The sequence below is a fragment of the Pagrus pagrus genome (genome assembly GCF_965226575.1).
Source record: "Pagrus pagrus genome assembly, chromosome: 7".
NCBI classification, from domain to species: domain Eukaryota; kingdom Metazoa; phylum Chordata; class Actinopteri; order Spariformes; family Sparidae; genus Pagrus; species Pagrus pagrus.
In genome coordinates, this window is record NC_140191.1 from 1,916,732 (window position 1) to 1,942,929 (window position 26,198).

Sequence of the window (26,198 nt, forward strand, 5' to 3'; positions counted from 1 at the left end):
CAACGCCTTGCAGACAGTGTGGATTATTTTATACTTTTCTACTTTTTTATGCAAAGCTTAAAGTAAACATATTCATCAAGCCGCTTAAAGCATTCAGATATATGGAGGAAATTACAGGAAAGATATTGCAATGGCTGAAATTTTGCACATCAGTTTTTGTCTCTTATTGTTAGTCCTTTGCACACAAAGACAAAAAAGATTGTTTTTTTTCTCCTGAAAAACTTTACGTTCAAGTATTTCCCTCCATTCAGTTCTTTAATATCATTTCACTGGTGCTTTTCTCTGGGCTGTATTTACTAAGAAACTACTAAAAAAAAGCAGTGATTTCCAGTTTAGCAAACAGGTTTATTAAAGGTGCAATATGTAAGAATTTTCCTGTAAAACATGTATTTAGTACAGTTACTAAAGTTAGCATGCTCACCAGCTATCCCTGGCAGTCCAAGGATCCTGTGCTAGCCGTCTGAACACCAACACTCGCACATTGCTCCAACATCACAGACCAGATCCTCTCGAGTCAGCTTATTGGGCCACTAGCTACACAGCTAACAGAGCTAACGGCAGCTAAAGTTAGCAGCAGTGACTGAACATAAAATGCTAACCAGGTAGCCACTGTCCCTTAAAACCTCTTTTTTCCCCAGTGGTCCAAAGCTCCTGTGCTAGCCGTGTAAACACCAACACTCCCCTGGTAGTCCAGCTAGCTGCATGGCTAACAGAGCTAACAAGCTAACAGTAGCTACAGTCCATGATACATAAACAGAATACGGGTAGCAGTTACTCTGATCATGTGCTGCTCCCTTCTGTTGGGAGTATAAATTCAACAGTTGGCAAATTGTCACATATTGCTCCTTTGAGACTGAATCATTTTTCAAGCATTATTAACCATTCACGGTCGTTTACTGTCCTCTTTTGTTGTGATATTCTATATATTTTAAAAAATGTATATATGTAGCTACTCACAATAGAAATGCATCGATTCAAATACATTTACAAGACAGTTTGAATACACTTAATAAATACTTAGTAACACTTAGTAAATACAGCCCCCGGAGCTCTGCTGTCCAAAGTTCAGGTGACACCACGTTCACCTGAGATCAACTCGAACTTACCAAAGCTAAAGCTAGCCGCCAAAACAATGTTTACGGATTTTTAGAAGAAAACCTTTTTGCAAATTGGGATGAGCTGTGCTGTGATTGCACTTTAAACCCTTTAAGCCCTCATCAATAGGGAGGATTTTGAAACCAAAGTGAGGTTCTGGGGGTCCTAATTGTTAAAAATTTTAGATTTACAGGACAGTTTCCTGCATTTTGGTGACATTTAAATAATGAAAATAACAAAATAATGAGTACAAACCTTTAGAGTGGTATGAATGGTAAAAAAAACACTTCCTGAACCAGCCGGCTCGCCCACTTTGCAAACTCCCTGAGTGATTTTTAAAAGATTTTAAGCACAAAAACCTTCCTAAAAATAAATCTTTTGAAAATAGTTTTTATAGTTCACATACTCAATTTTAACTTGAATTTCTCAGAACATCAGCAGCAGTACAACTTTGACACCGTAGCTTTTTTTGGTCAAACAGTAACCACAGGTTGTCTTTTTTTTTATTTGACCTTTAATGTTTACATGCAGCTGACAGACTTGATTCCAGTTGGTATAAGCTCCAAAATGTCCGCACACATTCTGCTCTGTAGACGGCTCCAACATGGGCGGAGTGCTGTGGGTCCAGTTTCTCAGATTCAGGCCTTCGTCCACACGTACACGGGTATTATCACGCAAATACTCATCATTACAGACACTCTGAGTTTACATTTGCCAATTATGTCACAAGCACGTAAAGAGGATCTTCATCCTGGAAGGAGTTTTCTTAAATCTCTATTTTCAGTGACCTTAAACACCGTTTACGAAAAAGTTTCATTTTAGGAAATACCTGTGAACGCGTGGACAGAGCCTCAGACTCGTATTTCATTCTATAGAAATAATTGAAGGAAAAGAAAAAGTACTGCCAGCTGTGATCGTGCACTGTGAACTGTCCCGATTTTTACATATCATGGCCACAATTCTTTAAAGGGATCAGCATCCAGTATCGGTCCTGCTGTGGTCCGAGAGTGTCGGAGCAGGAAAGAGCATCTGATCGTGCTGCTCTCTGACAGCAGCACTGTGGCAGAACCAGACTGAATGCAAATGAATGCAGATTTAATTGCAGTGAGAGCACAATATGAGGGAGACTGCATTTTCATTAATCTGACGGATTAGATGGAGAAACTGTAGCAGAGATCAAGTATTATGAGATTATGGAATAATCTACGTTTCCTCTCAGTGTTCGACTCTAAATAGTATTTAAACTGACTTCACCTGAGCTGCTAATGGAAGTTAAACTACTTTAAATTTTGTGTATTTTATGCGTTTGTCTGCTCCATTATTATTTTAAAAAAAACAACCTATAAGCTATTTCCCTTCCTGTAGATATAAATTTTCATGCTCTAACACAACACTATCGTCTTCACTATCGCTGTCTAAGCCTGTATTTTCTCTGCTTTAATTCATTATAAATGATTCATCTCTCGTCTCATAAAAACATTTCGTTAAGTGAAATAAACACATCGGAGTAATCGTTCTCACTGCAGACCTGCCAACGGGTTTTGACCTCAAAGTCTGAGCCAGCGGTGATGATTGATGCTGGTCATCTCAAGAGACTCTAGTCCTGATCTGAATGTATTCATTTTTTATAAATAATGTAGTTTTTAAAAAGCAGATATTTAATAGTAATAATAATAATAATAATAATAATAATAAAACTCTACTCAAGCTACTTATTCAGGATTAGAAATAAATATAACTGAATCCCCTCAAATTGAGACGTTCTCACCTGCTGTTCTCACCCACCTTCAGATAATCTCAGTCCCTTCATGAAATCTGTCATCCAAACTGATCAAACTAATCTGGATCACAGTTTGGGTTTTTAACTTCAGTATTTAAGCTCCTCTGATGCTCTTTCCTACTTCACGACTCAAGCGGACCACATCACTGACACCGGGCATTAAGCTTCCTCTCTGCTGGTGCTGTGTCAGCAATAAAGTCCTGTGTGCCAAGTATCAACACCAGCTCAGTGTTGTACAAGTCAGGAGGAAAAATGGTGCTTTTGTTGTTCTTGTTTTTTAGATATAGAAATTTCTTTCTGCTGGATTTGTGTTTGTGTTCAGTTTTAGCTTTTTAAAATAGGATACGTGCCAAAACTGAGTTCTCGACATTCAGTATCTGCTGCTGGATGAATATTTATTGATAATGAATGACTGTTCAGCAGCTGGACTGCACGTTCTATCAGACTGCGACTCCTGCCGGAGGACAAATGTGAAACCAGCACTGAAATTTATACATCTTTGTACTGTAATCATTCCCTCTCACAAAATGATGTATTATTTTATATAAAAGGGACTGAAACTCATGTGCAACTCTTCCTGTTGCCTGCTGCTAAAGTGTCCTCCTAATAAATTATATAAAAACTTCTCTGCAGTCTGTCTCATGATTTATTAAAAAAGAAGTAGTTTGTTGATGAATCTGAATGACTGTAAGTTCAGATTTTAAGTTTCATGAGCAACATAAAATGTTTGATTGAGAAACTTAAAAGTGAAATTTATAAATTTTTTACGTTATCATAAAATAAAGTAGTTATATAGTAAAATGACAACATCGTGTCATTTATAAAGTTTAAACTGGAGACTTGATTACGCTGGACGAGATGTATGGAGACATTTTTCTGTTTGTATTTTAAATCATATCCAGCTGCTTCAGTTCAGCAGAACGCTGCAACTCTGTTTTACTGTGAAGCTCCAGAAATGTGTTGTGGACTACGAGACTTCACCTGACTTTATATCATCAGGAGGAGACGATGGCTGAGCCTGACTTTATATCATCAGGAGGAGATGATGGCTGAGCCTGACTTTATATCATCAGGAGGGAGGAGATAACCGGGTGAACCGATCATTTAAAAAGGTCTGATTTTTAAAAACGTGCACCCTGGAAGCAGGTTTTGTCTGTGAATTATCTTCTCTGGAATATTTTAATAGCACAACCTCTTTCCAACAGTGACAAACTGAAGACTCGGAGTAAAAAAACATCAGACAGTTTATCTGAAACATCTTTCAGAGCACAGTACATGTATTTGAGATACTTTACAAAATATTTACAAAGACTTTTTATTTTTATTTTGTGTATTTAACCAGAGAAAAATAAAAACTAAACCGAAGGAGTCTGCTGGGAATCATTTTGTGTTTTTTATCAAATATCAACACATCAGATGAAACTGGTCTTGGTCAAAGTTGTAGCAGTGTTTCGATCTTTAAATTCACTTGCAGCCTCGTCTGTCTCAGATGATCAGTCTTTTCCACCAGCGGAGCGCCCCACAGCTCTACACTTGGTCCTCTGACATTTTAAACAACAGTCAGTGAAGGACAGAATCATTCGCAGCTTTTAAACAAACTATTCTCATAAACCTAACAACACTTGTCCCATTTAAACCCAGTCGTAACTCCAGCTGCAGTTCAATGAGATGAACCTTCAGGTGGATCCTCAGTTTCTCGTGTTCAGGTTCAGATTTTTGAACTGACGGGTCCTTTCACCAGGCCCTGCTCTTTACGCATCACCGGCGCGTAAATGCTGCAGTCCCGTGCCTCGCAGAATCCCGGCACGCCTGCGACCCCGACCATGCCGCGCTGACCGACTGCACCAGGGAAGCCTCGGGGACCCTGGGGACCCTCCATGCCGTTTTTGGGTTCTGCCGGGTTACCTGGCAAACCTGCAGAGAGGGGATTACAACAAGTGATGTAACACCAGGTTTATAAACTCAAGTCATGACCTTAAAGTCTGAGGGAAACACAGAAACACATAATCTGTTAACAATTTTAAAAAACTGGGATTAAACAAACAATTACATTTTCTCTTTCTGAGGAACCAGCAGCTCAAAACTGAGACGACTCAGATTCTTAGACTGACGTTAACTCATGAACGATTGTGTGGAGATGAACAGTGACGCACCTCTGACGCCTTGTGGTCCGTCAGGTCCCAGCAGGCCTTTACCTGGATCACCTGCGAGGCCTTTAGCTCCTTTTTGACCTTTTGAGAGAAACACAAAGATCTTCTGAGGAAAGCAACAAAACTCAGGCTGAGATGAAAGTCAGACTGAAAAGTAAGAAGTCCACAGTGACGAGGAAAATTTCTTTAAATATTGTTAATTTAAGAGAATAACATGATTTAAAACTTGATTCAGACTCTCAACAGCCTGAGGTGTTAATTTTAAGAGACAAATTGTATCATTAGAAAATTTAAAATGCTGCTGAGCACAAAAATAAATAATTAGAGGGAATGATGAATGAAAACCGGCAGCACAGAGCTCAGTGGTGGACGTATTCAAAGGGAAACGTTGTGAAAATGTGCTCTGACCTCTTTTACCCTCCGCTCCCTCCTGTCCCTCCAGTCCTCTGTCACCTTGAGCACCTCTGGCTCCTTTGGCTCCAGGTTTTCCAGCTTTACCCTGAGAGGTGGAGTCAGAGACGGCGTCAGATTAGTGCTTTAATTCAGGGAGAGCAGAGAATCACAGAGTAACTCCTGACATGACTGTATCAGGTACAATTACAATCTTAAAGTACTTGTACTTTCCTTCTGTATTTTATTATCTAAAAAAAATAGTAGTGTAAAATACTGAGGAGAAGAAAAACCACCACAGAGGTCGGAGTGGAGGACTTTATCTTCTTACACGTTTGCCTGCTGATCCCGACGGCCCTTGAGCTCCTGGCGGCCCGATGAGCGTCCGGTTGTTGATGGGGCAGCCCTGAGAGCACTTGGCCCGGATGGAGGAGGCGTACTGGGACATCTGGGCCGTGATCACACCTCTGCAGAGCTGCAGGACCTGCTCGTCGGTCAGACCAGGACCCTGCAGGACAGAAACCACTCAGGTTAAACAAGTCTTTTACTCCTTTATCGATCTTAAAAATCTGTTTATTTTACGTGTAGTTGATGGAAACACCTGATGAGCTTTAGCCGCTTTACTTTGGTCATGAAAGATTTTATAATTGTATAATTTAGTATAATTTAAAAGCAGTTTTAACATTCTGGTGATATGAAGCACACTGATGACGTCACTCACACTGGGACCAGGGACTCCTTTGGGTCCAGCTCGGCCTTTGACACCCAGGTCACCGAGTGGACCGCGCTCTCCTCTGGAACCTGGGATGCCCGGCGGTCCCACGGGGCCGGGACCGCCGGTACGACCGACTGCACCTTTTGGTCCACGCTGTCGGAAAGAAGAAAGGAAAGAGGAAGGAGAGAAGATTAAGTCTGTGATTAATGTTTGACTCAACTGCTTACTGTTGGTTTACACTGAAAACAACATCATCAGATCGTCGTGTTCATGTTTTATTACTTTTTATTACTTTCACTCTCACTATTTTTCTCCTTCATCATCAATCTGTGCACTGACTCTAATCTAATCTAATCTGAGAGTAAATCAAGGACAAGGACACTTTTATTGAGACATTTATTGGAGTGATAAGAATATATTGTGATATTGTTTTACGACTCTAACCTAGTTTTGTTTTTAAAACACTCGTGTTGTAAAAAATGAAAAATAAATGGACCTCGTCCTTTGAATTGTTCCAAGAAGAAGTAGTTAGAAGCTAAACCCAACGAGTTACTTTACACCTACAAGTTTTGTGTGACGTCACGTATATTTCAGATCACAAGAAGACGTGAAGAAGAAGCAACAAAGTGAGAGTTTGAGATCAGTTAAAGGGACAGTCCACCTCAGCTTACCTGTATTTATCCATCTGATAGAAGCAGACGTCACTCGGCTTCTGTTGCTCAAAGTTCTGACCCGATGTCTCAAAATGATCCACAGATGTTGTTGTGAGCAGTTTCATGAAGGAAAAGTAATAGTAATCCCTTACGCTACTAGTTACTGGGGAAAGTAATATTACAGTAATGAGTTGTTATATTAAAATATGGCATTATTATTTTAAGGCCATATTGAACAGCCCTACTAGAGGAAAAATATGTATTGTTTATTTTGTCCCTTTAAATGTGCTTTTATAATAGTTTATATTATAAAAATGTAAATAATTACACTATAAAGATTTCTGTGGTTTGTTTCGGTGTTTCAACATGACAAGAAGCCGTAAAATCATTTAAATTTGACTTTAAATGTATTTTACAACTTTAATCTTCCTTTCCAAAATCTATTGTGTGTATTTCTATGACGTGAAGGTAGAAAATGGAAATTGAGTAACAACCTGTCCTTTGTCTCCACGGTCGCCTCCGCTTGCCTGGAAGAAGAAGAAGAAGAAGTAATTAGTGAGAAAATCCCGGCAGGAAACAGGAAGTGAAATGTAGGTTTCATCATCGTCAGACTGTAAACAGGTAAAATTACCTTCTGTCCTTTGACACCTTTAATGCCTTTCCTCCCTCCTGCACCCTGCAGGAAAAACCCAAACGCAACACGTGATCAGCAAAACAATAACAGCATCTGACTGACCGACAGAATAAAGACCGTCCGAGAGTAAACACCGTCAAACAGGAAAAACAAGGTTACACAAGAGGAAGCAGACGAAGGGAAACTCCCGGCTGAGGTCACAACACTCGAGTAATGATACGGATGATCAAGCTAGTTGAACAGACACAGATAATGTTGAGCTCGTTCATCTTTATTGATTAGTTCAGTTTTAGCTCTCAAATATATTTATTTTTCTAAATCCAGAGATGTGACTCGAGCTTTGCAAGTCAATGTTTTGATGAGTTGCAACTTGACTCGACAGAAAATACATGACTCGACTCAAGTGGTCAGTAATATCTTTATTTGACAGGTACTTTATCTTCTGTCTTTATAAAGACTGGATACTACAGGTACGACTGACGTCTCTTGGGTCGGGGACATTTGGACTACTTGACTTGACTTAGTGGGTTCAATCAATCAGCTGCACAGGAAGTGAAGTATTGATGTGTCGGGCTGTTAATTTACTCAGGGGAGTTTCCCTGAGAGCCGTGGCCTCTTTGTCGGTCATGATCACATTCAAACACACCTGGAAGCTGCCCAGTACAATCACAGTCTGATCTGTTGGCCACTGAGCAGCTAGAGTTGAATGCCTTGCTCAAGGGCACCTCAGTGTTGGTAATGAGGGAGGGGAGAGTGCTTCCTTTCACTTTGCTCATCCAGATTTTTGCTGCCTTTTACTCAAGAACAGTTTGACAGCACAGATGAGTTAAATAACTCGTTATGAAGCATCTCAGAAAAGTGTGTGATACATTGTTGGATTAAGTTAATGTGTTCGTGACTTTCCACCAGTGGCGCCGACACAAAACAGCAACAACCGCCGAGCATCTCACCAGTGATGGCTTCAGTTTTAAAAACATATTCTCTGCGAAGAGTTTGCTTCCATGTACAGACTCTCACCTTCTCACCATCTGGTCCCGTCTCACCTTTGGCCCCCTGGAAGAAAAACAAACAGACCGTCCAACACTCAGCGTAACGATGAAGCACACAACACAAAAGGAAAAAATAAGACGTGTGATATTTTACATTTTGCTTTAAACTTCATGTGTCAGGTGGAAAAATAAGACTCTGATAATTAATTAATGAATATATTTATATTGTGCTGTTGTTTGTACCCACAGTGTTGCCCTGCAGGCCCTTTGGTCCCGGTTTCCCTGGCACTCCGGCATCTCCTTGCTCTCCTTGAGCTCCCTGTTGGACAGAGACATACTCGATCAATCAATGTGATTAATCCACGATGAGGAAATGAAGTTTACGATGTGTGAATCTTCTTCTGTTGTGTTTATTGTTTGTTTCTTCTCCTTTCACAGACACGATTCTGAGGGATACAAGATATATTTTGTTATCGAGCTGATGTTTCTTTCTTTCTCTGCATCATCAGATTTGTAAAGAAAAACATTAAAAGGGAACTTCAGACAAGGAAACAGTTCACATGAATACAACTATAGAGAAAGAAAACACTACCAAGAGGAAGTTAAAGACCTTTACTGTGAAAACACCCTTCAGTGGGTATTTCACCCTCATTCTCAAAATGTCAGATTCAAAGAAAAGGTCAACCGAGGCTTTGTTTTTAACATTTATGGTCAGACAGTCTGGTAATTTTCAAACTGTTTTTTTTATTTTCTGTGTCAGCATGAAAGATTGATGTGATATTTAAGTTCCTATATGTTACTGCATAGTAAGTTTTGACTTTATAGTGATGAGAAGCTGAAGTGATGGTGAGATAAAGTCAGTCTAAGACAAAGATCTGTTCACTGTATGAATCTGTCAGACTCTCGCTGTGTGAGAACGGCAGGTTTGGGGGTTTCTGATTGAGAAGGTCGATATGAACTGTTTGACTGATGAAAAACTACAAATCTCTGAGAAATCTCAAATTAAAACTGTGAGAAATCAGTTTCTTTCCTCGTCTCCACTCGTCTGCCGTGGAGTACCACAGGGTTCTGTACTAGGCCCCGTTTTATTTTCTTATTATGTATTTTTTGGTATAAATCAACATTCCCTACAACTCATATGAAAACAAGACTGGGGATCTTTGCTACTTGGCTGTAATTTCCTGCTGAGTTGTTTTGAAGATACAAAGTTCTGATAAAATGCTTTTGGTGTTTCTGTTTGTCAGCAGTAAAAGAGTTTATGTGATATTTTAGTTCCTATAACAGTAAGTTTTGACTTGGTACCTATGAGAAGCTGAATGATGGTGAGAAAAAGTAAATCTGCAAGAAATATAGGTGTTATCTTTAATTCTGAAAATTACAATTTAAATTCACAACACATGCTTTCTGTGTACTCCATTTACTAATACACGATATTCTCAAGGTAACGATTCTCATGCTTTTATTTTGACTTCATGGCTCGACACATTCGTAGTTTTTTAATGTGCTCTATCAACGTCTTGGACGTGTGAACAGACGTTTCCTCTGCAGATGTGAACTCTGGAATAAAATACTCTTTAATCTGATGAAGCTCTTTGTTCTTGTTTCTTTCTCTCGTAGGGACTTTCCCCTTTTTGTTCCTCATTCAGCTCTTGTGACTTCAGTAACAACTGTGGAGCTTCCCAAGAACTGAACTTTGGGAATGGGGATGTTTTTTAATGACATGACGTGATACTTTGAGGTTATGAGTAATTACTTTCAACCACAACTGACTTCTTCCGAGGAAACTGAAGAAAATTACATTAATGATTTTTTTGTATTTAACTTCCCTAATGGATGTATTTTCAGCAGGATTTTCCCCGTGGAGTTGTGATTGGCTGATCTGTGTTGCAGGCTTGATTGCTCATGTCTGAGGCTCAGTGTTGCCAGGTTGGACAGTTTTGCAGGTGTCCTGAACTGAGTAGTTTGCATTTGCTTGTTGTGAGTAAATCCCCATCTGAACACAAATCCTGAGGCGATACGATGAGTAACTTTCACTTTTTGCTTTCCAGCGTACAGCGCATGACGTGAGAGTTTAAATCAGTGTTTGTCTCAGGGCAGGACTCTCCGATAAAACAACGAAACTCTTTGTTCTCTATAAATATTCTGCAATCACAGGAAAGTCCTTCTTCTTTTTTTTTAAACAGAAAACAGACGTCATCCTTCATGTCTATTCTCACTTCCCTTTTTTTAATGTCAGCAGGCGAGATGTTGACAACATGTGCAAAACTCAAAATGTCAGGACACCCTGGATCTTCAGGAGAGCCAGAGAGGTTAAAACAGGATAAAAACTGGAGCAGCAGAGGTCAAGACGTCCTGACTTTCAGTCCCCAACATGGGTCAAACCCCAACAAAGGCTTTCTGTTGAGATGTTTTCTCAGTGAAGCTCCATCGGATCCACAGAAGACACTAACAACTGTTCAGAGGCTGATTTCTCCTCATGAGGAGCAAATTAACTTTTACAATGTAAAATCTGCAGAGTTAGTAGGTGTATCATCACAAAGGTAATCTGACTGATGGATCAAGACATTAGACTGAATCATCTCAATAGTTTTTAGATGCCTGAAGAGCCTAAATATTCAGTATTTAACGATAAAACAGGATGTTTTGTTTCTCTTGTTTTCTGTCTTGTAAATCATCTCACCCCACATTTATCTTACAATCCCTGACAGGTCTGGATTTCTTAGTTGGTCCGTCTGTCCAACAGATTTGCTGCAGTAATGAAGTCTGCAGAGGCGCTGATGTCGACTTGATTCAGACTCCAAAAGAGTGGACATGATGATGTAAACAGTAACAAGAGTCCGCCTCTGAAAATACAAGAAACCTGAAGATGTCTTTTTAGCCTGGCTTTTAGTTAAGATGGCTTGTTTATCCATTATTTATTTTTGTTGTTTTTGTTAAGACTCTTGTGTCTTTTGTTTTCCAGTTTTGTCCGTGCTGTTTGTGTTTTGCACTGTGACGGACTTTGGGCTGCATGTCTGTGTGAGAGCTGCTATATAACGTTGGAAAAAATGGGGGATAAAATGTCCGGCATCGTACTCAAAGGCACCTTAACAGGACATTGTTGGGATCAAACCTACAGGACAGTTTCTAACCCAGTTTCATTCACACACTTTTGACTCAGCAGGTGTTTTTTTCTGCCCGTTGACTCTTCACAAATTCAGGAATCAAACCCGCATCTTTAGTTTATTTCCCCCCGATCATCCCGCTGCTCACTCACCACAGCGCCGACTCTGCCTCGAGGTCCTCTCACACCACGATCGCCTTTACTGCCCTGCAGAGGAGCAACAGACATCAAGAGACTGAGAACAAGTTCAGCAGTTTGTTTTCATCCAACAGGCCGATATTCTGACTTTACATTGAAGGAAAATCACAGATATCAGATAGAGATAGAGATATTGTACCGAACAATTCCTCTGTAAATGTAAGGTCAAGTATTTTTCTTTAAAGGATCAGTTCACCCAAAAACATTTCTGGAGTTTCACAGTAAAACGGCGTCGAGGCTTCTGGAGTTTTGGATGTTTAAAAGAAATGAAAAGCTCCAGAAATGTTTTGTGGACAATGAAACTTCACCTGACTTTCCACCAGCATGAGGGGAGGAGATGTTGACTGAAATATCAACTGACTGAATCATTTCCCATGTCGTCATTTATATTATGTACCAACAATTATAAAACAGTATAGAGGGTCTTATCAGTTCCTGTTCTGTTCATTTCTGTTCAAGATAACTGTCAGGAAATTGTTCTGGTTGAGTCATGAGTACAAACAATACGACATTGTGAACCAATCCAATAAATTTAAACTGTCCCAGAGCGATTCCAGTCAGAAACATCCAGTCAGAGAGCTTTAAATCTCGTGGCTGATGGTGAGGTGAAGTTAGTTAGTTATTCTGAATCTGAAGCTTCCCTCGATGCCACTGAGATCTCACTGAAGGAGGAGGAGCCATTATGTTCGTTACCTTTGCACCAAACAGTCCCGGCTCTCCCATCACACCCGGGACTCCTATAGGACCCTGAGGAGACAGACAGCAGAGATAAAGAAGTAAAGATGGCGGACAGTTTGTAGAGATTTGTGACTGTAAAATCGAATCAACTCACATCTTCTCCGGGGTCACCGTCACTGCCGGGCAGGCCTTCCTGACCTTGAGTGCCCTGAGAGATAAGAAGAAAAAGAAGAAGTTGAGTCGACTGGTTTGACCCGAACTAAAACGTCTCAGTGACATCATCCAATCCTTTGTTTCGGTTTGTCTTAGGCCCTTTTCAGACGTCGTATTAACCTGAGACAACTGGCACACCTTGACATGCACCTGGAGTGATTACCTGTGATCAGATCTCACTTCCACCTGACAAATGGACACAATATTTATTTCACACATAGAACTTAATGTATAGCATTCGCCGAATTTACAAGAAGGGCCAAATAATTCAGGATTTATCGTAGACGGAGTTTCACAAAGTTTATAAAGTTTCCCCGAACTCAACAGTTCACTAAATTCAGCGTTTCTTTAAGGGAGTCTGGGGACTTTTCCATGGGCGACAAAGGAGTAGCTTATATTGGTCACTGTTCAGTGTATTAAAATGTTTCTTCTTTCATAGATTGAGTGTAAATGGTGAAATCAGTGTAAACAGTGTGTTCAAACAGCTGCGAAATGTTGGCAGGTAAGACTTTAGCACTTTAGACACAGAAGCAGACAGGCTGGTACAAACTGACACTTTGTACAAGGAAACAAACAACTTACTGTTTTCATTTAATGCTGAATTTAACAACAACAACAACAACAACTCTCACGTATTCTCTTTGTTTTACATGTGTACCAGTGTACTGGGTGTAGACCAGTTTAACAGGAGACAGTAGTGAGACCTGTACATAATGAAGGTTAGAAAACATGTACTTTTACTTTTGTGTATGTACTTTTACTTTTGTTTACATTGGCATTTACATACTTTTTTCACTTTTGCTTTTATATTTGTGGTTTAACACCCACCGCCTCCAGCCGGCTGTTTCTACAGTTTTGCTTTCAGTTTTGTCTGAGCTTTAATCTTCTTCTCATGTGGTTTTATTTATGTTTTATTCATACGTACATGCCTTTGAGGCGTACTGTGATTGTTGAGGTTGATTCTTGATCTCTTGATTCCCACAAAGCTCAAAGCAACAGAGAAAACTTTGGGAAATTTCAGAAACCAGATCAGGTGCTTTAGTCATCCCACATGTGTCACTGGTGCTGCCCAGATGGCACAAGTAGACATAGTGATTATGACCTCACTTTCAGTTTTACCAACACTATAAACATCACAGTCAGACAGTCTGCATGTGGTATTGACCTTACGAACAAAAAGTAAAAGTATAAAAAACCTGTACAGCAATTTTGGTATTTTTCTTACTTGAACTGAAAGTTTCTGGGGCAGTTCTGTGTTGCGTGAGATAAAACTCAACAGTCCTTAAATGAAAGACAGAAACTTTCTTTATTCCTCCTGGGAAAGTTTATCTCTACAGAGCTGCTGCCAGAGAGATACTGACTGACTCGTCCAGTGCTAAAGTATTAGCAGTGAGTCAGAATAACTAATGTTCATTCAGAGATGTCACAATTAGTCAGATTATGATTTTTATATCAGAATCCCCTTGAGATTAAGAGAGTTATGGCATAAAAGGCTTATTTTATTAATTTAAGAAAAGTGATTTTAAAGCTGGAATATGTAAGATTTGACCACCTGCTGCTAACTGTAGCAGCACGTGTCCACTTCGACATCTTTAACATATTATTTAAACATGTTTTAAAATATTTTAAACCAAAATTCTTACATATCGCTCCTCTAACGAAAAAGGTTATAATATAAATCAGTGAGCTCCAGATAAACTCTCAAAAACTACATCATGGCATCAACTTAACTGGAGAGTAAGAACTCTCTCTAGTTGCTTTTTAATGTCAAGATTACAAAGAAAATCACATTTAAAAGGAAGCACATGTTTGTCCTCTGTGGGCTTCTGTACGTGATGCATTGAGAAAAATGGATGAAATTGAGCTGATTTCATTGTTTCAAGGGGATAGTTGATGATTTATCTGCTTCAGTGAGATAAACAGTTTGACGTACACCTCCCCTTTAATCATAAATTCTCTATTTTCCACTTCTCTTCAGTCTGGATGAAACACATGAGATACGAGGTGGTAGTTAGTGAGCTTGTTGTTGAGCCAGGCTAGCTGGTTCTTATTGCTTTGAGTCTTTAAGCTAAGCTAAGCTAATCAGGTCCAGCTCTCCGAATAAGTCTCATATATAAAAATAAACAAATCTAATTTCAGTAAATCAGCCTGTTGACTTATTTCAAAAGTTAGTCTCCAGTTGTGTCAGAGCTGCTGTTCCCACCGTCAGTCACAGTTTGTGGTTCAGTGTTTTGTTTAAAAGGCCACAACCCTGCGACCTTTAACCTCCTGACTGGAGGCTGTATCATGCTCAACACACTGTGTATTCATGTGTTCATAAAACATGACCCATCACATCTTCTTGCACATTTTGTCTTATGATTATTACTTACACAACATTACACAACACTGTTCCCGTTTCTTGTTGTTTTCCAAACAGCGGTGGAATGTAAGTACATTTACTCAAGTACTATACTTAAAGCAGTGTAATGTAACTTTTTCATCTTAGTCATTTTGTCAGTCATGAGAGGTTGCATACCTGTAGGTTATGACCAGGTAAACTAAAGAAAATACATTTTTCGACCGGTTTTATTTGAGTAACGTTTGGAGGCCCGAAGAGGGAAATATCTAATAATTTACAGGAAAGAAAACCTCTTGTTGTTTTTCTGATTTGTTGTCCTTTTTGATCTTCTGACAACCCCTTGATTTGTTGTGTAGCCTGGTTGGAAACCACAGCTACAAAAACTGAAAACCCAGTCATCATCTCCTCCCTCCACGTTGATGGAAAGTCAGGTGAAGTTTTTGAGTCCACAAAACTTTTCTAGAGCTTCACTGTAGCAGCAAAGCTAAAAGTGCTAGCATCCAGTTTGAAGCATCTTTCCAAATCAATCAATTTTTGCACATTTTATCGTTTTTTTGTTTTGTTTTTTATGTTACGCTCCAGAAATGTTTTGTGGACTACACTACAACTTTCCATCAGGATTGGGGGAGGGAGGAGATGATGACTGCGGGTCACCTACATCACTGAGGTTCATCCTCTGGAGACGCTGAACATTTAACGCTGATGTTGTACGTGGCTGACAGTGTTTCAGGTATGTTGCACGTTTAATTCTGAGTCACTGTGACTCAGAATGAGGGTCGTCATCGGGAAACTGAAACACCACTGAAGTGGAGACTGATGAGCTCTTTATCACACTCACTCACACACCCACACACACCCACACACACCCACACACACACCCACTGTACAGTCACGCACACTCAGTGAGGAATGTAAACCGAGAACAAACTCAGTCATAACAACCAATCAGTGATGACTAAAAATAAACTACTACTACTATACGAATGAATGGCTTGTACCTTTGGTCCGCTGGGTCCGAATGCTCCCGGCTGTCCAGGATAACCCTGAAGAGGACAAACAGAATATTTTACTCAGATTATCGTAAATACATCTCAGCAACTCAGCAGCGTGATGTAATCTGTTGCTACGTAGACGGAACAAACTCGCTGAAGGAAGACGACTGAACCACAAACAACGTCAGTAATCACGTGTTTACTATTTACTTCTTCATCTGTCGTAAAGGAAACACAACAAAAGGAGGAACAGAAAAAGTTGTGTCTGTGTGTTAAACTGAATGTAGAGGCCTCGTATGTATCATACACATTGATAAACAGCGTTGGAATGTAACTAACTACATTTACTTGAGTACTTCCATTTAATGATAACTTATGCTTCCAATTCACTTTATTCTGAAGGCAAATATTGTACTTAGTGAAATTATGACCACACAAAGACTCATTTAATTTCAGCAGTACATTTATGGAGAGTTCTGCCGTGATAATAATCCACTTTTTAAAGCTCTTAGTAGGAGACACAAGTATCTGATCCTGAGCAGAAATCCAAACTGAATGTGAACGATCCTGCTCAGAGTGAATAATCAGAGATTCAGATGACGACTGAGGATCATTTCTTACAGTGTATCCTCTGTCGCCGACGTCACCTGGAAACCCGGGAGCTCCCGTCTGACCCTGCGGGAGGAGACAGAAGTTAAAGAGACATCAGTTTGGCTATGACCTCTTTCTACCTCTGCTGGAGAGAGGATGGAAGTGCAACGCTGAACAGAAATGTCACATTTTGCCTTAATATTCAGGAATTCAGTCACTGATTTAAGCAGAAAACATTTGGTGAAAAGCAGAAATGTCACCGAGGTGGGCGAATGGATTCATTTGGCATTTTTGGTCATGAAGTTAAGTAACATGTTGTGACTCTGTTGCAGGAAAACAACGTTCACATGTACATCAGGGACATGAATATCTTCCTTTCTGAGTTTTATTTCAATACCTTCTGTCCGTCTGATCCCTGACGACCCTCTTTGCCTCTGTCACCAAGAGACCCCTGAACAGAAAACACAGAGACAGCCGAGTCAGAAATAAAGGACAGGTTCAAAACAAATGAAAAAAAAAAAAAAGCGTAAAAACTCTTCTGCCTCTGGTCACAGCTGTCATTAGGCATTTTTTGTTGATTTGCATTTGCTTTACTTGGGAATTATTAAACTCTTTGGCATCAATGTTCAGAGAAGAAACAGTAAAACATCTGCAAACTAAGATCTTGTATGGAGATCAGGTGACGACGATGCGTTTAGCCTTCAGTGTTTCAAACTTAAAATATTCAACACAATGTTCAGGCTGAACCAAACAGAAACATGTTGTTCACACTTATCAAGAACAATAAAATCAGAATTAATCGCACATGTTAGTCACATTATTCTAAGTAGTTTTATATAATAAGTGTAAGTGTGTGACCTTTTCTTACCTTGATACCTTCACCTCCCTTTGGTCCTGCAGGTCCAGCGTCACCTCGAGGGCCCTGTAAACAAACATAAATAAAGATTAAACAACAAACTGTTTGTGTGTGTGTGTGTAACACTGACTTCACAGGTTATAATTAGACTTATAAGAACTATAATGAATATACACTAAAATATTAAATCTGGCTGATTAAATAAAAAGGATATTAAAGCATAAAAACAACATATACAGTAGAAATGTTTTGGTGTTGGATACTAATAAACTAAGAAATAAATTCACATAATTAATCGTGAGTTTTAAAACAAAATGTAATTAATTTCACGTTGTTTAACAGCGTCGGCAGCTGCAGCAGCAGGTGTCCGCTGGTAAATCCCCCAAATTAACCACCAGCCTCATTTATTGCATCACTGCTGCCCTCTGATGTGGTGAAAGAGGCTCCATGGCGGCAGGTCGATGGCAGGTGAGGAAAACACAAAAGTCTGGGTGATTTCCAACCGTGAGAATATACAAAAACTGGATCAACGGATGAAGGTCACCTGGATCGCTACACGAATCGGCCAGTGGTTTCCCCCAACAACTCGTCTTCTGCCTCCAAGTATTAACAGGACGAGACGTTTCGTATCAGGAATACCAAATTACAACTCTGTCGTCACGAGATAAGAAGCGTGTGATCGCGAGAAAATGGTTAAAATAAAAATACAACTTCGGCCTCAATTTGATTTTTTAAATGTAGTTTGTTAGTTTCCAGGAGTCAGATGATGCAGAGAGCTGATGATCAACACTGTGTTTAATGTGAAATATCAGTCAGGTTTTCTATCTCACGATTGATTTGTGTCCCACCTTATAGTTTCCATTTTTTAAGATGCTGCTATGAGAGTCCTTTGACTCCGGCAGGTATCATCCAGGTACAGAGAGAGAGAGAGGCAGTGTGTAGCTATCAGTGGTGGAGGGGATGTATACCAATTAGATATGTGAGATTTTAGCAAACAAACAGACAGAACTGGTGCTGATGCATCAGTTTACATCAAACTTCAGTTCAGATTTGACTTGGACATGTGAGAGGCTGCGTTGTTTCCTTACAGTCTCACCAGGACCTCCGACTCCTCCGCGAGGTCCCTCCATCCCGATGTCTCCCTGTCGACAAGAAGAGATGACACATTTTAACACACGACGTAAACTTTCATTTCACTGCTCATTATTTGATCAAATCAGACTGAAATATTAAAAAAACAAACATTTAGAACCATAATAATGTTACTAAAGGGAGAGTTTATTTATGTCAGACACCTGTGTTCATATTAAGGTGTGTTTACCTTCAGACCCAGCTCTCCAAGCTCGCCTGGGTCTCCTGGAAGGCCAGGTTCTCCCTGTTGATGATAAAAGATTCAGTTAGTTACAGAATCATTTATTAATTGATTATCTCGTATTATAACTCCTGACAGGTTCATTTAACGAGAAGAATCTCGCTCAACATTACAGCAAACATATTCAACGCAACGTCTCGCTTCCTTGTTAAATTAAACGAACACTGCTTTACAAAAAATAATGTTTTCGTGTTGTTTTAACGGGACAAGTTTCATTTTCTTATATTAATAATAAGCAGTGTGGGACGGGCAGTGAACTCACCATGGCTCCAGAGAAACCAGAAGCTCCGTCATCTCCTTCAAGCCCGACGTCACCCTGTAAGACGAGAGGTCAAAGGTCAAAACCAAAAGTTTTATTATATTGTCTAAATCTTCGAAAGCCACTTTTCTGCCTGTTTTTACTTTTACTTTGTTTCCTTGAAGTCTTTAATCTCATTTTCACTTTTCACTTTCAGTTTGTGTCGCTCCCAGTGTCAGTGTTGTCACTGCAGCGTTGGTGTCAGGTATCACTATAAGTCGTCATACATGTTGGTTGTAAGTTTCAGTGCTGCGGTTGCATGATTTACTCACCACTGGTCCGGTGTCTCCCCCTCTGCCTCGAACCCCTTTGGTTCCTTTATAACCCTAAAATACAACAAAACAGATAAATTCAGAAATCAAACTCCCGGTGAGCTCTGCAGCAGCAGAAGCACCTGAACACGCAGCTGCAACTTGATTCTCATGTAATTCAGCTTTTCTCATCATGCGTGCTGTTATAATGTTAATAATGCCTCTTCACCTCTCTGCCTTGAGCTCCTGGTTCACCAGTTTTACCCTGCAGACCTCTGGATCCCTGACAGGAAACAGAGAAAAGACATCAGTAACAGATCAAGACAAACATCACCGTTTATTGATCCATTACTGCACATTAAATACGACTGCGTGTCTGCAAAGTGACGCGACTTTAACCTGAACTTCTCAGACAGAAACACACAAATCTCTAAATGCAAATGAATCCTTGTTTCCATCCCTGACTGTTATGTGATTATTAGAGGAGTTGGTTCATTGAGTTCAGCACCAATTCTCTATTCTGAAAACAGTTAAACCTTTGCAGAAGAAGAAGGTGCGACAGGATGTCTGGTTGAACCTCAAACAGAAAAAAACAATGAAGAAAACAGGATAAAAACAAGATATTTCTGTTAGTTTCGTGAATTAATGTGAGGAAGGTAACATCAGATCTGTGTGGAGCGATGAGGAGACTGTTTTAATCTGATGCTGTGATTTATCTCTTCCCTCAGTGTTCCCGTCTCCCACGAAGCGCATTTAACTCTTTTACAAAGATGAGTGTTAAAACGTTAACGTCATTATACACTGCAACATCTCCATTTGTCTTATTTATTGTCCCTTTACACTTAAAACAAGACACAATCTCTATCTCTGCTGTTCTTACAACTGAGATATCAAACACCAGGAAGCTCTCTATCAGACGGATATAGACTTTTTCTCTTCTCACATGTATTTCCAGAAATTCAGTCTGTATATACAAATTTATAGTAACGTCAGAAGACCTGGATGAAAACAGTACGGCAGTAGAGAGTAGCAGCGCCTCCTCAGGCCAGGCAGTGTAATGTTTTCAGTAAACCGGGGGACTGTGAAGATGTTCCTGTGTTTCTTCATCACTCCCAGGAAGCAGGAAGGAGAATAAGTGACTCTGATATGATGAAGTGAGTCGGTACCTTCGGTCCTGCGAAGCCAGCGAATCCGGGCTCTCCGGGCTCACAGTCGCACTCTGTCGGGCCCTCTTCCCCGAGCGCCGCGTCGCCCCCAGATTCCTCCGACGAGTCGGTGTCTGGAAACTCAAATGGGACCTGAAGCACAACAACATTAACCAGCATGAACATACACACTGTAGACCGCCTGCTGAGGTCCTGGGTGAAGATGACATGTTTATCTTTTGCTGCACATAAACATTAGAAAAGGGAGATAATGAAAGCGGCCTGATCTTGTTAAACTTTAATCATTTTGTGACATAATTAGGGTCACTTATACATCAACTTAACACCTTTAAAGATGATTTCATGATTAAGATAAAAAGTACAAAAAGGGGAAAACAATTGAATCTGATTCATCCAACCAAAGTGAAGCTTAACGTTGCTGAAGCTTCTCTGTCTGAGGGAAGTTCAATGACTTTAATTCAACATTCAGTTAAATTCATGTGGTGCGACTGGAAGCTCGAGAGCAGCTGCTGAAAGGAGCTGATACCTGCGCTCGTACCTGCATGGTCTCTGTGTCCTCCTTGGCGTAGTGGGACTCGGCCGTGGTGGCGTAGGGGAAGGAGTCCTCGGTGATCATGGTGACCTGGGTGGGGGCGGGGCCGTAGGGGTCGTAGTCCCCCTCCTCGGGCCTCTGGTCCTCGTCGTAGCTGTGAGTCGGCTCAGGTGGATACTCTGGTGGAGACGACGGGAGAACGTTAAACTCCTCTGGGACTCAGTGAGTGGTTCATGTGCACAGTTCAGAGGTCGGTCAGCTCACCGTCACTGTGTGCAGTTTACTACAGTTAAGACTTATTTGGGGGGGTCGGGCTAAATCTGCAGGGGAACTGGAGGGAAACAGAACTAATCTTGGACACAAATTCAAACCTTGAGCTGCTTCAGTTGTTTAGCTGCAACTCTGTTTTACTGTGAAGCTCCAGAAATGTTTGGTGGACTACGAGACTTCACCTGACTTTATATCAGCATGGAGGGAGGAGATGATGACTGCATTTCATTTTGGGTCAACTGTTCCTTCAAGAACCTAACTTCATCAAGGCCACAGCTAAACTACAGCTGAGTATCTCTATTTTTATACATAGAAAGTATTGGTCTTTGTTTCTTATCTCTACTTCATTAAACTCATATGTAAAGTTAAATAAAATAATGCAGAGATGTTTATTTACTAAATGATGATGTATGTTCCATACATAGTAAAAAAGGTCAAATATAAACAGGTAAGAAGAAACAGAATGAGTCACTGTGCTCACCTGGTTGAGGAGAGACGACGTTGTCATAGTGGTCGACCAAGGAGCCTTCATAGGTGTGTTCCTCACCTGGACAGACACACACATTACACCGCATGTCAGACCTGAATCAGTGGGTTGACTCGTACAGCACACAGGTGACTTGTTAGTCGGGAGGTATGATTCTTGTTTTGGGTGCGAGAAAACCCGGGTTCAAATCCTGAGCGGGTTCTCATTAAGAGATAAATACATCTCAATGAATATAACATGATTCTGATTATGATACAGTCCTTCAGAAACAAAACATTAAACTCATTGAAGATTTTCTGTGTAAAATTTTGATCTGAAAAGTAACTAAAATACTCAAGTAACTCAGAATTGTACTGTCTATCACTGCAAATACTGAAGTAACACTTCCTGGTTACAGCAGCAAACCGACTTTCAGCAGTTAATGTGTTTTGTTTTATGTTCAAATTTTAGATTATTGCAAAAATAAATCTTTTGGTTGTCACAGTGATTACAGATGAACATTAGCTCATTAACTAACTCAGCCACATTTACATTGATGTGTCGACAGATATGCTGATTAATTTGCATTTTCCCTGATGAATAAATAAATATATAAATAAATATTTTGGTTTTCATGCAGCCAATCAGTCAAGTCAGGAATCTTTAGATAAATCTGAGTTCTGGTAAATTTTGTTTGCCATTTTTTATATTGGCAATCAAAGCTGTTAATGATCGATAAAACTGGAATGTGTTTTGTGTTTGTTAATGTCACGATACTGGAGTTTGAAACTTTGATACAATACCCTGAACAATATCCATGATTGAGACCAAAATATTTGTTAAAGATAAATACAACCGAGCTTGTGTACTGTGTGTTTTTAAGTTGGTTTACTCTTGAGAGTGGGAGGAGGTGGGTGAGTATGTCAACTTGCTGTCAGAGAGACAGAGAGGGTGAGAAAAAGCAGCTGGTACTGGTGGGAAAGAGGGTTGGCACCGTTTTCAATATTCAGAATCGATATGAATCGATATATTGATATTTATGACAACACTTGTCTGCTCTAGTTAAGAATAATAATGTCCATCACAGCAGCTGGTGGCAGCTCTGACCTGAGTGGTATCCAGAATATTCCTCCTGGCCGAGAGAAGAGGCGACACACAGCGTGAACACCAGCAGCCCTGAGAGGAGAGACGCCTGCAGGGAATAAAAACAGCAGCATTTATTTAACATCTCAGTGAGTCTGTCTCTGCGCGTGTTCACGTGAACTACATTCAAAAAGGAGAATGATTTTACGGCTGCTGAGGCCTCGATGACGCTCTGCTGGTGTGTTGGTGAGAATGAAACCGACTCAGAGGTTTCTTTGTCAGGACGAAAACCGCTGACTTCTTCTCAGACTCTTCTGACATTCCTGAAGCTTCAGTGTGAGCCTGAACACCAACCGAGTAAACCCTGAACATTTAACCACACATGGTGAACTCTGACACGAGGTCAATAAACCTAAAACTCACCAGAAACATAATTTCCTTGTGTGATTTCTGAAATCACAGATTGAGCTTGTGAGAAAATGGGTTATGGCAGCTGAAATATATTTACTCCTCCTCTAGTAACTTAAATGATCTTTCAAGTTAGAGAGGCAGACCATGGACAGGTGACACCATGGACAGGTGACAGGAATGACTTGTTGTCAACAAATACAATGAAAAAGACTGAAGCAGGAACTTTTCTTCCTTTTCCTTTTTAACTTCTTTCAGGAGAAACAAGAAGGCCAAATGAAGATGAAGATGAAAAGTCTGGACGGCACTGAACAGACACTAAAAAACATTTCTCATTGACTTGTAATTAAACATTTCTGCCACATTTCTATGTAAGAAGTTTTATCCTGAAGAGACTCATTCAATCATTCCCGGGTTTGCTCGTTAAACAGTAAGATGGGCTGAATTTTCTTATACCCAAACTAACTTTTTAGTTAGCCTGAGCATAAATCTAAAAATCGACTGTACGAGGAGCTGCAGGACCTCTGGGGCAGTGAGGTGTGACACTTCCTGCATGTTTAACATGTTTTGATGGATATTTGTGGTTATTATACAAAAATAATCTGTCATCTGTCAACGCTGCTTCTTTTGTTATTTTCACCGAGTGTGATTGTGTGTGACAATAAAGGATCTTCTTCTCTTTTCACATTTCCAGGAGAATAAATCTTTTTTGTTAAACTAATCAATACAAATCGTCTGCAAGTTCCTCTGCACTGAAGACCAACACTGAGAAAAACTTCTTCGTTCATTAAACACAATAGAAATGATCCACACAAAGCCTCCAAACAAACACATACTGCTGAATGAAGATGAGCACGTTTTGAGTTCCTCTGTTGTATTGAAGAAAAGGTCTCCGGGTGTAAACATGAAGCAGAAAGCTGCATCTAAACTGAGACCAAATATAAAAGACATTTAATGAAAAATTACATTGCTGTGTTTCAGCTGGTTCCTCTGTTCAGGTCTTAATAATAGTTGAGTGTAAAATGAGTCCCGGTTATTCAAAATATGTTTGAGTGTCAGGGAAGTGTCAGGTATATTTCAAGGAAATGAGGTTGATGAGTTTTCAAGACTCTAAAACCTCTGATTCTCATGCTGACGACTGGAGCTACAATGAATAGTTGATCAGAAGATTTGATAATCAATGACACATTTAATAATTCGTCAGGCAAAAACATCACATTTGCTAGTTCCAGCTTCTTGAAAGTGAGGATTTGCTGCTTTTCTTTGTCATTTCTGACAGTAAATGAAGAGTCTTTGGGTTTTGGACTGTTGGTTGAACAAAAGAAGCAATTTGAAGACGTAACTTTGGGCTCTGGGAAATTGTGACGGGCTTTTGTGATCAATTGTGAAAATAACTGTTAATCGCAGCCCTACTGAAGACATCCGACTACATTTAGAGAGAAATAACATCTGCAAACATTTCAGTGAGGACATCGTATATTTAAATTTCAGGTAAAAATGCCTGTAAGGTCTGGTACTTTGTCCAGTAACAGTAACTAACCCATGCCAGTCCAGTTTCTCCAAAAGTCTCCACAAATGACATTTTTACACCATTTTCTCTGAACTACCTGCACATGGAATAATTTAAATTTAGTCCCAGTTGATCCAAATCAATTAAAATTCTGTCTCCAGTCCCATCAGGGGGCCGAATCAGACTCCACACCTGCAGGGCCCCTGACCAGACCCAGACCGTCACCCTCTTACCTTATCACTGGAGGCTGCCATGGTGCTGCAGAGTCCACCAACACCAGAACAAATCCTGCACGGGACACTTTCAGGATACAGATGAGGACAAAAACGACCTGATTTAGCTTTCCCTGAGCACGTCTCCTCACAGCATGATCACCCCGCTGGGTCCCCCTGTCCTCTCTCTGTCTCCTCACTCTGTCTCTGCAGGATCCCTCAGGTTCCCGGGCACTGACGGGGTCCGCCGTCTTTTTTCTCAATCTCTGCATCTCAACAGGGTGAGAAATACCTGAACCAGGACCAGCACCAGCAGAGAAACGCCAAGACAGAGAGAAAGAGAGATGGACAGAAAGTCATGGCAGCAAAGTCTAAACTTTGAACCTACATGATTATTTTCACCTGATGTTTACTGCTGACTGTAAAACATTATAGTGTATTTTAAATGATATGTTTTATCAGTTTAGCACCTGCATCAAAATTGAAATACATGCATGTGCAAGATTATTTTACTTCTACTTTTTCTTCTTCTTCTTACTTATAAAATCTGTACTAAAACAAGTACTTTGCTTGAAGCCGAACCTGCACCAAATTTAAGTCAGTTTATAGATTTCCTAAAGTTTCCTAAAAGTATTAAAAACATCTGAATTAACTGAACACATCAACTGTAAAGACTTAAAGCTTGAGAACTTTATGATGATTGAAAAGCGATCAGTCCACCGGCTTTAAGTTAATGTGCATCGATCTTAAAAATAACAAAGGTTTATTCCTCAAATGTGAGAACTCGCAGGTTTTGACTTAACACCACCGTAAACAGAATATCTTTGAGTTTTCAAAGTGTTCAATGATGAGCGCTGAAACTGCTGTTCATCATTTTCTAATGACAGAATAGTTTTAAATTGATGAACTGTGTATTTTAAATAATAGCTTTTATTTGTGAAGTGGATTTCAGACATTTTTCACGTGACCCTCATCCTCCTCCACAAGAATCAAACGTTTTGTCATTTTTCTAAAAAGATTCAAAATAAATAAATAAAAAACTTCTTTGAAACCAAGTTTCCCTCCAGAGTTCCCAAATACTACAGAAACCTTGTGTAAACACTTGGAGGAACACAAGAAAATGACGCCCGAAACAAGAGTGACCTTTGACCTCTTGATAAAGGTGTGACAGCTGTGACACTCCTGCCCCACATTCCACGTCGGCTGTGGTTGAAAAGTATTCTCAGCCAATCAGGAAGAGGCAGGTGGAGCC

The 26,198-nt window shown here is 40.0% G+C and overlaps 1 protein-coding gene across 1 annotated transcript; it reads right to left on the bottom strand.

Moving 5' to 3' along the window:
* Positions 1–4,101: 4,101 nt before the first annotated feature.
* On the bottom strand, positions 4,102–26,180 carry LOC311259539 (uncharacterized protein). Its single transcript, XM_084356761.1, has 26 exons — positions 24,968–26,180; positions 22,841–22,925; positions 21,749–21,814; positions 21,004–21,176; positions 20,466–20,597; positions 19,529–19,582; positions 19,321–19,374; positions 19,013–19,066; positions 18,700–18,753; positions 18,467–18,520; positions 17,391–17,444; positions 16,920–16,973; positions 16,553–16,606; positions 15,938–15,982; positions 12,540–12,593; positions 12,401–12,454; positions 11,663–11,716; positions 8,654–8,725; positions 8,435–8,470; positions 7,415–7,459; positions 7,278–7,310; positions 6,137–6,283; positions 5,747–5,923; positions 5,434–5,524; positions 5,029–5,106; positions 4,102–4,789 (listed from the first exon to the last, which is right to left on the bottom strand). Exons 1-26 carry the CDS (start codon positions 24,986–24,988, stop codon positions 4,584–4,586), a joined length of 2,001 nt encoding a protein of 666 aa, XP_084212887.1. The 5' UTR covers positions 24,989–26,180; the 3' UTR covers positions 4,102–4,583.
* Positions 26,181–26,198: the final 18 nt, after the last annotated feature.

Coding starts and splice junctions, on each gene's coding strand:
- LOC311259539 (XM_084356761.1), bottom strand. CDS start 24,988: ATGGCAGCCTCCAGTGATAAG. Junction 16,974..17,390: donor AGGGAGGTGAAGGTATCAAG/GTAAGAAAAGGT, acceptor TTTTCTGTTCAG/GGGTCTCTTGGTGACAGAGG. Junction 8,726..11,662: donor GAGGCAGAGTCGGCGCTGTG/GTGAGTGAGCAG, acceptor TCTGTCCAACAG/GGAGCTCAAGGAGAGCAAGG.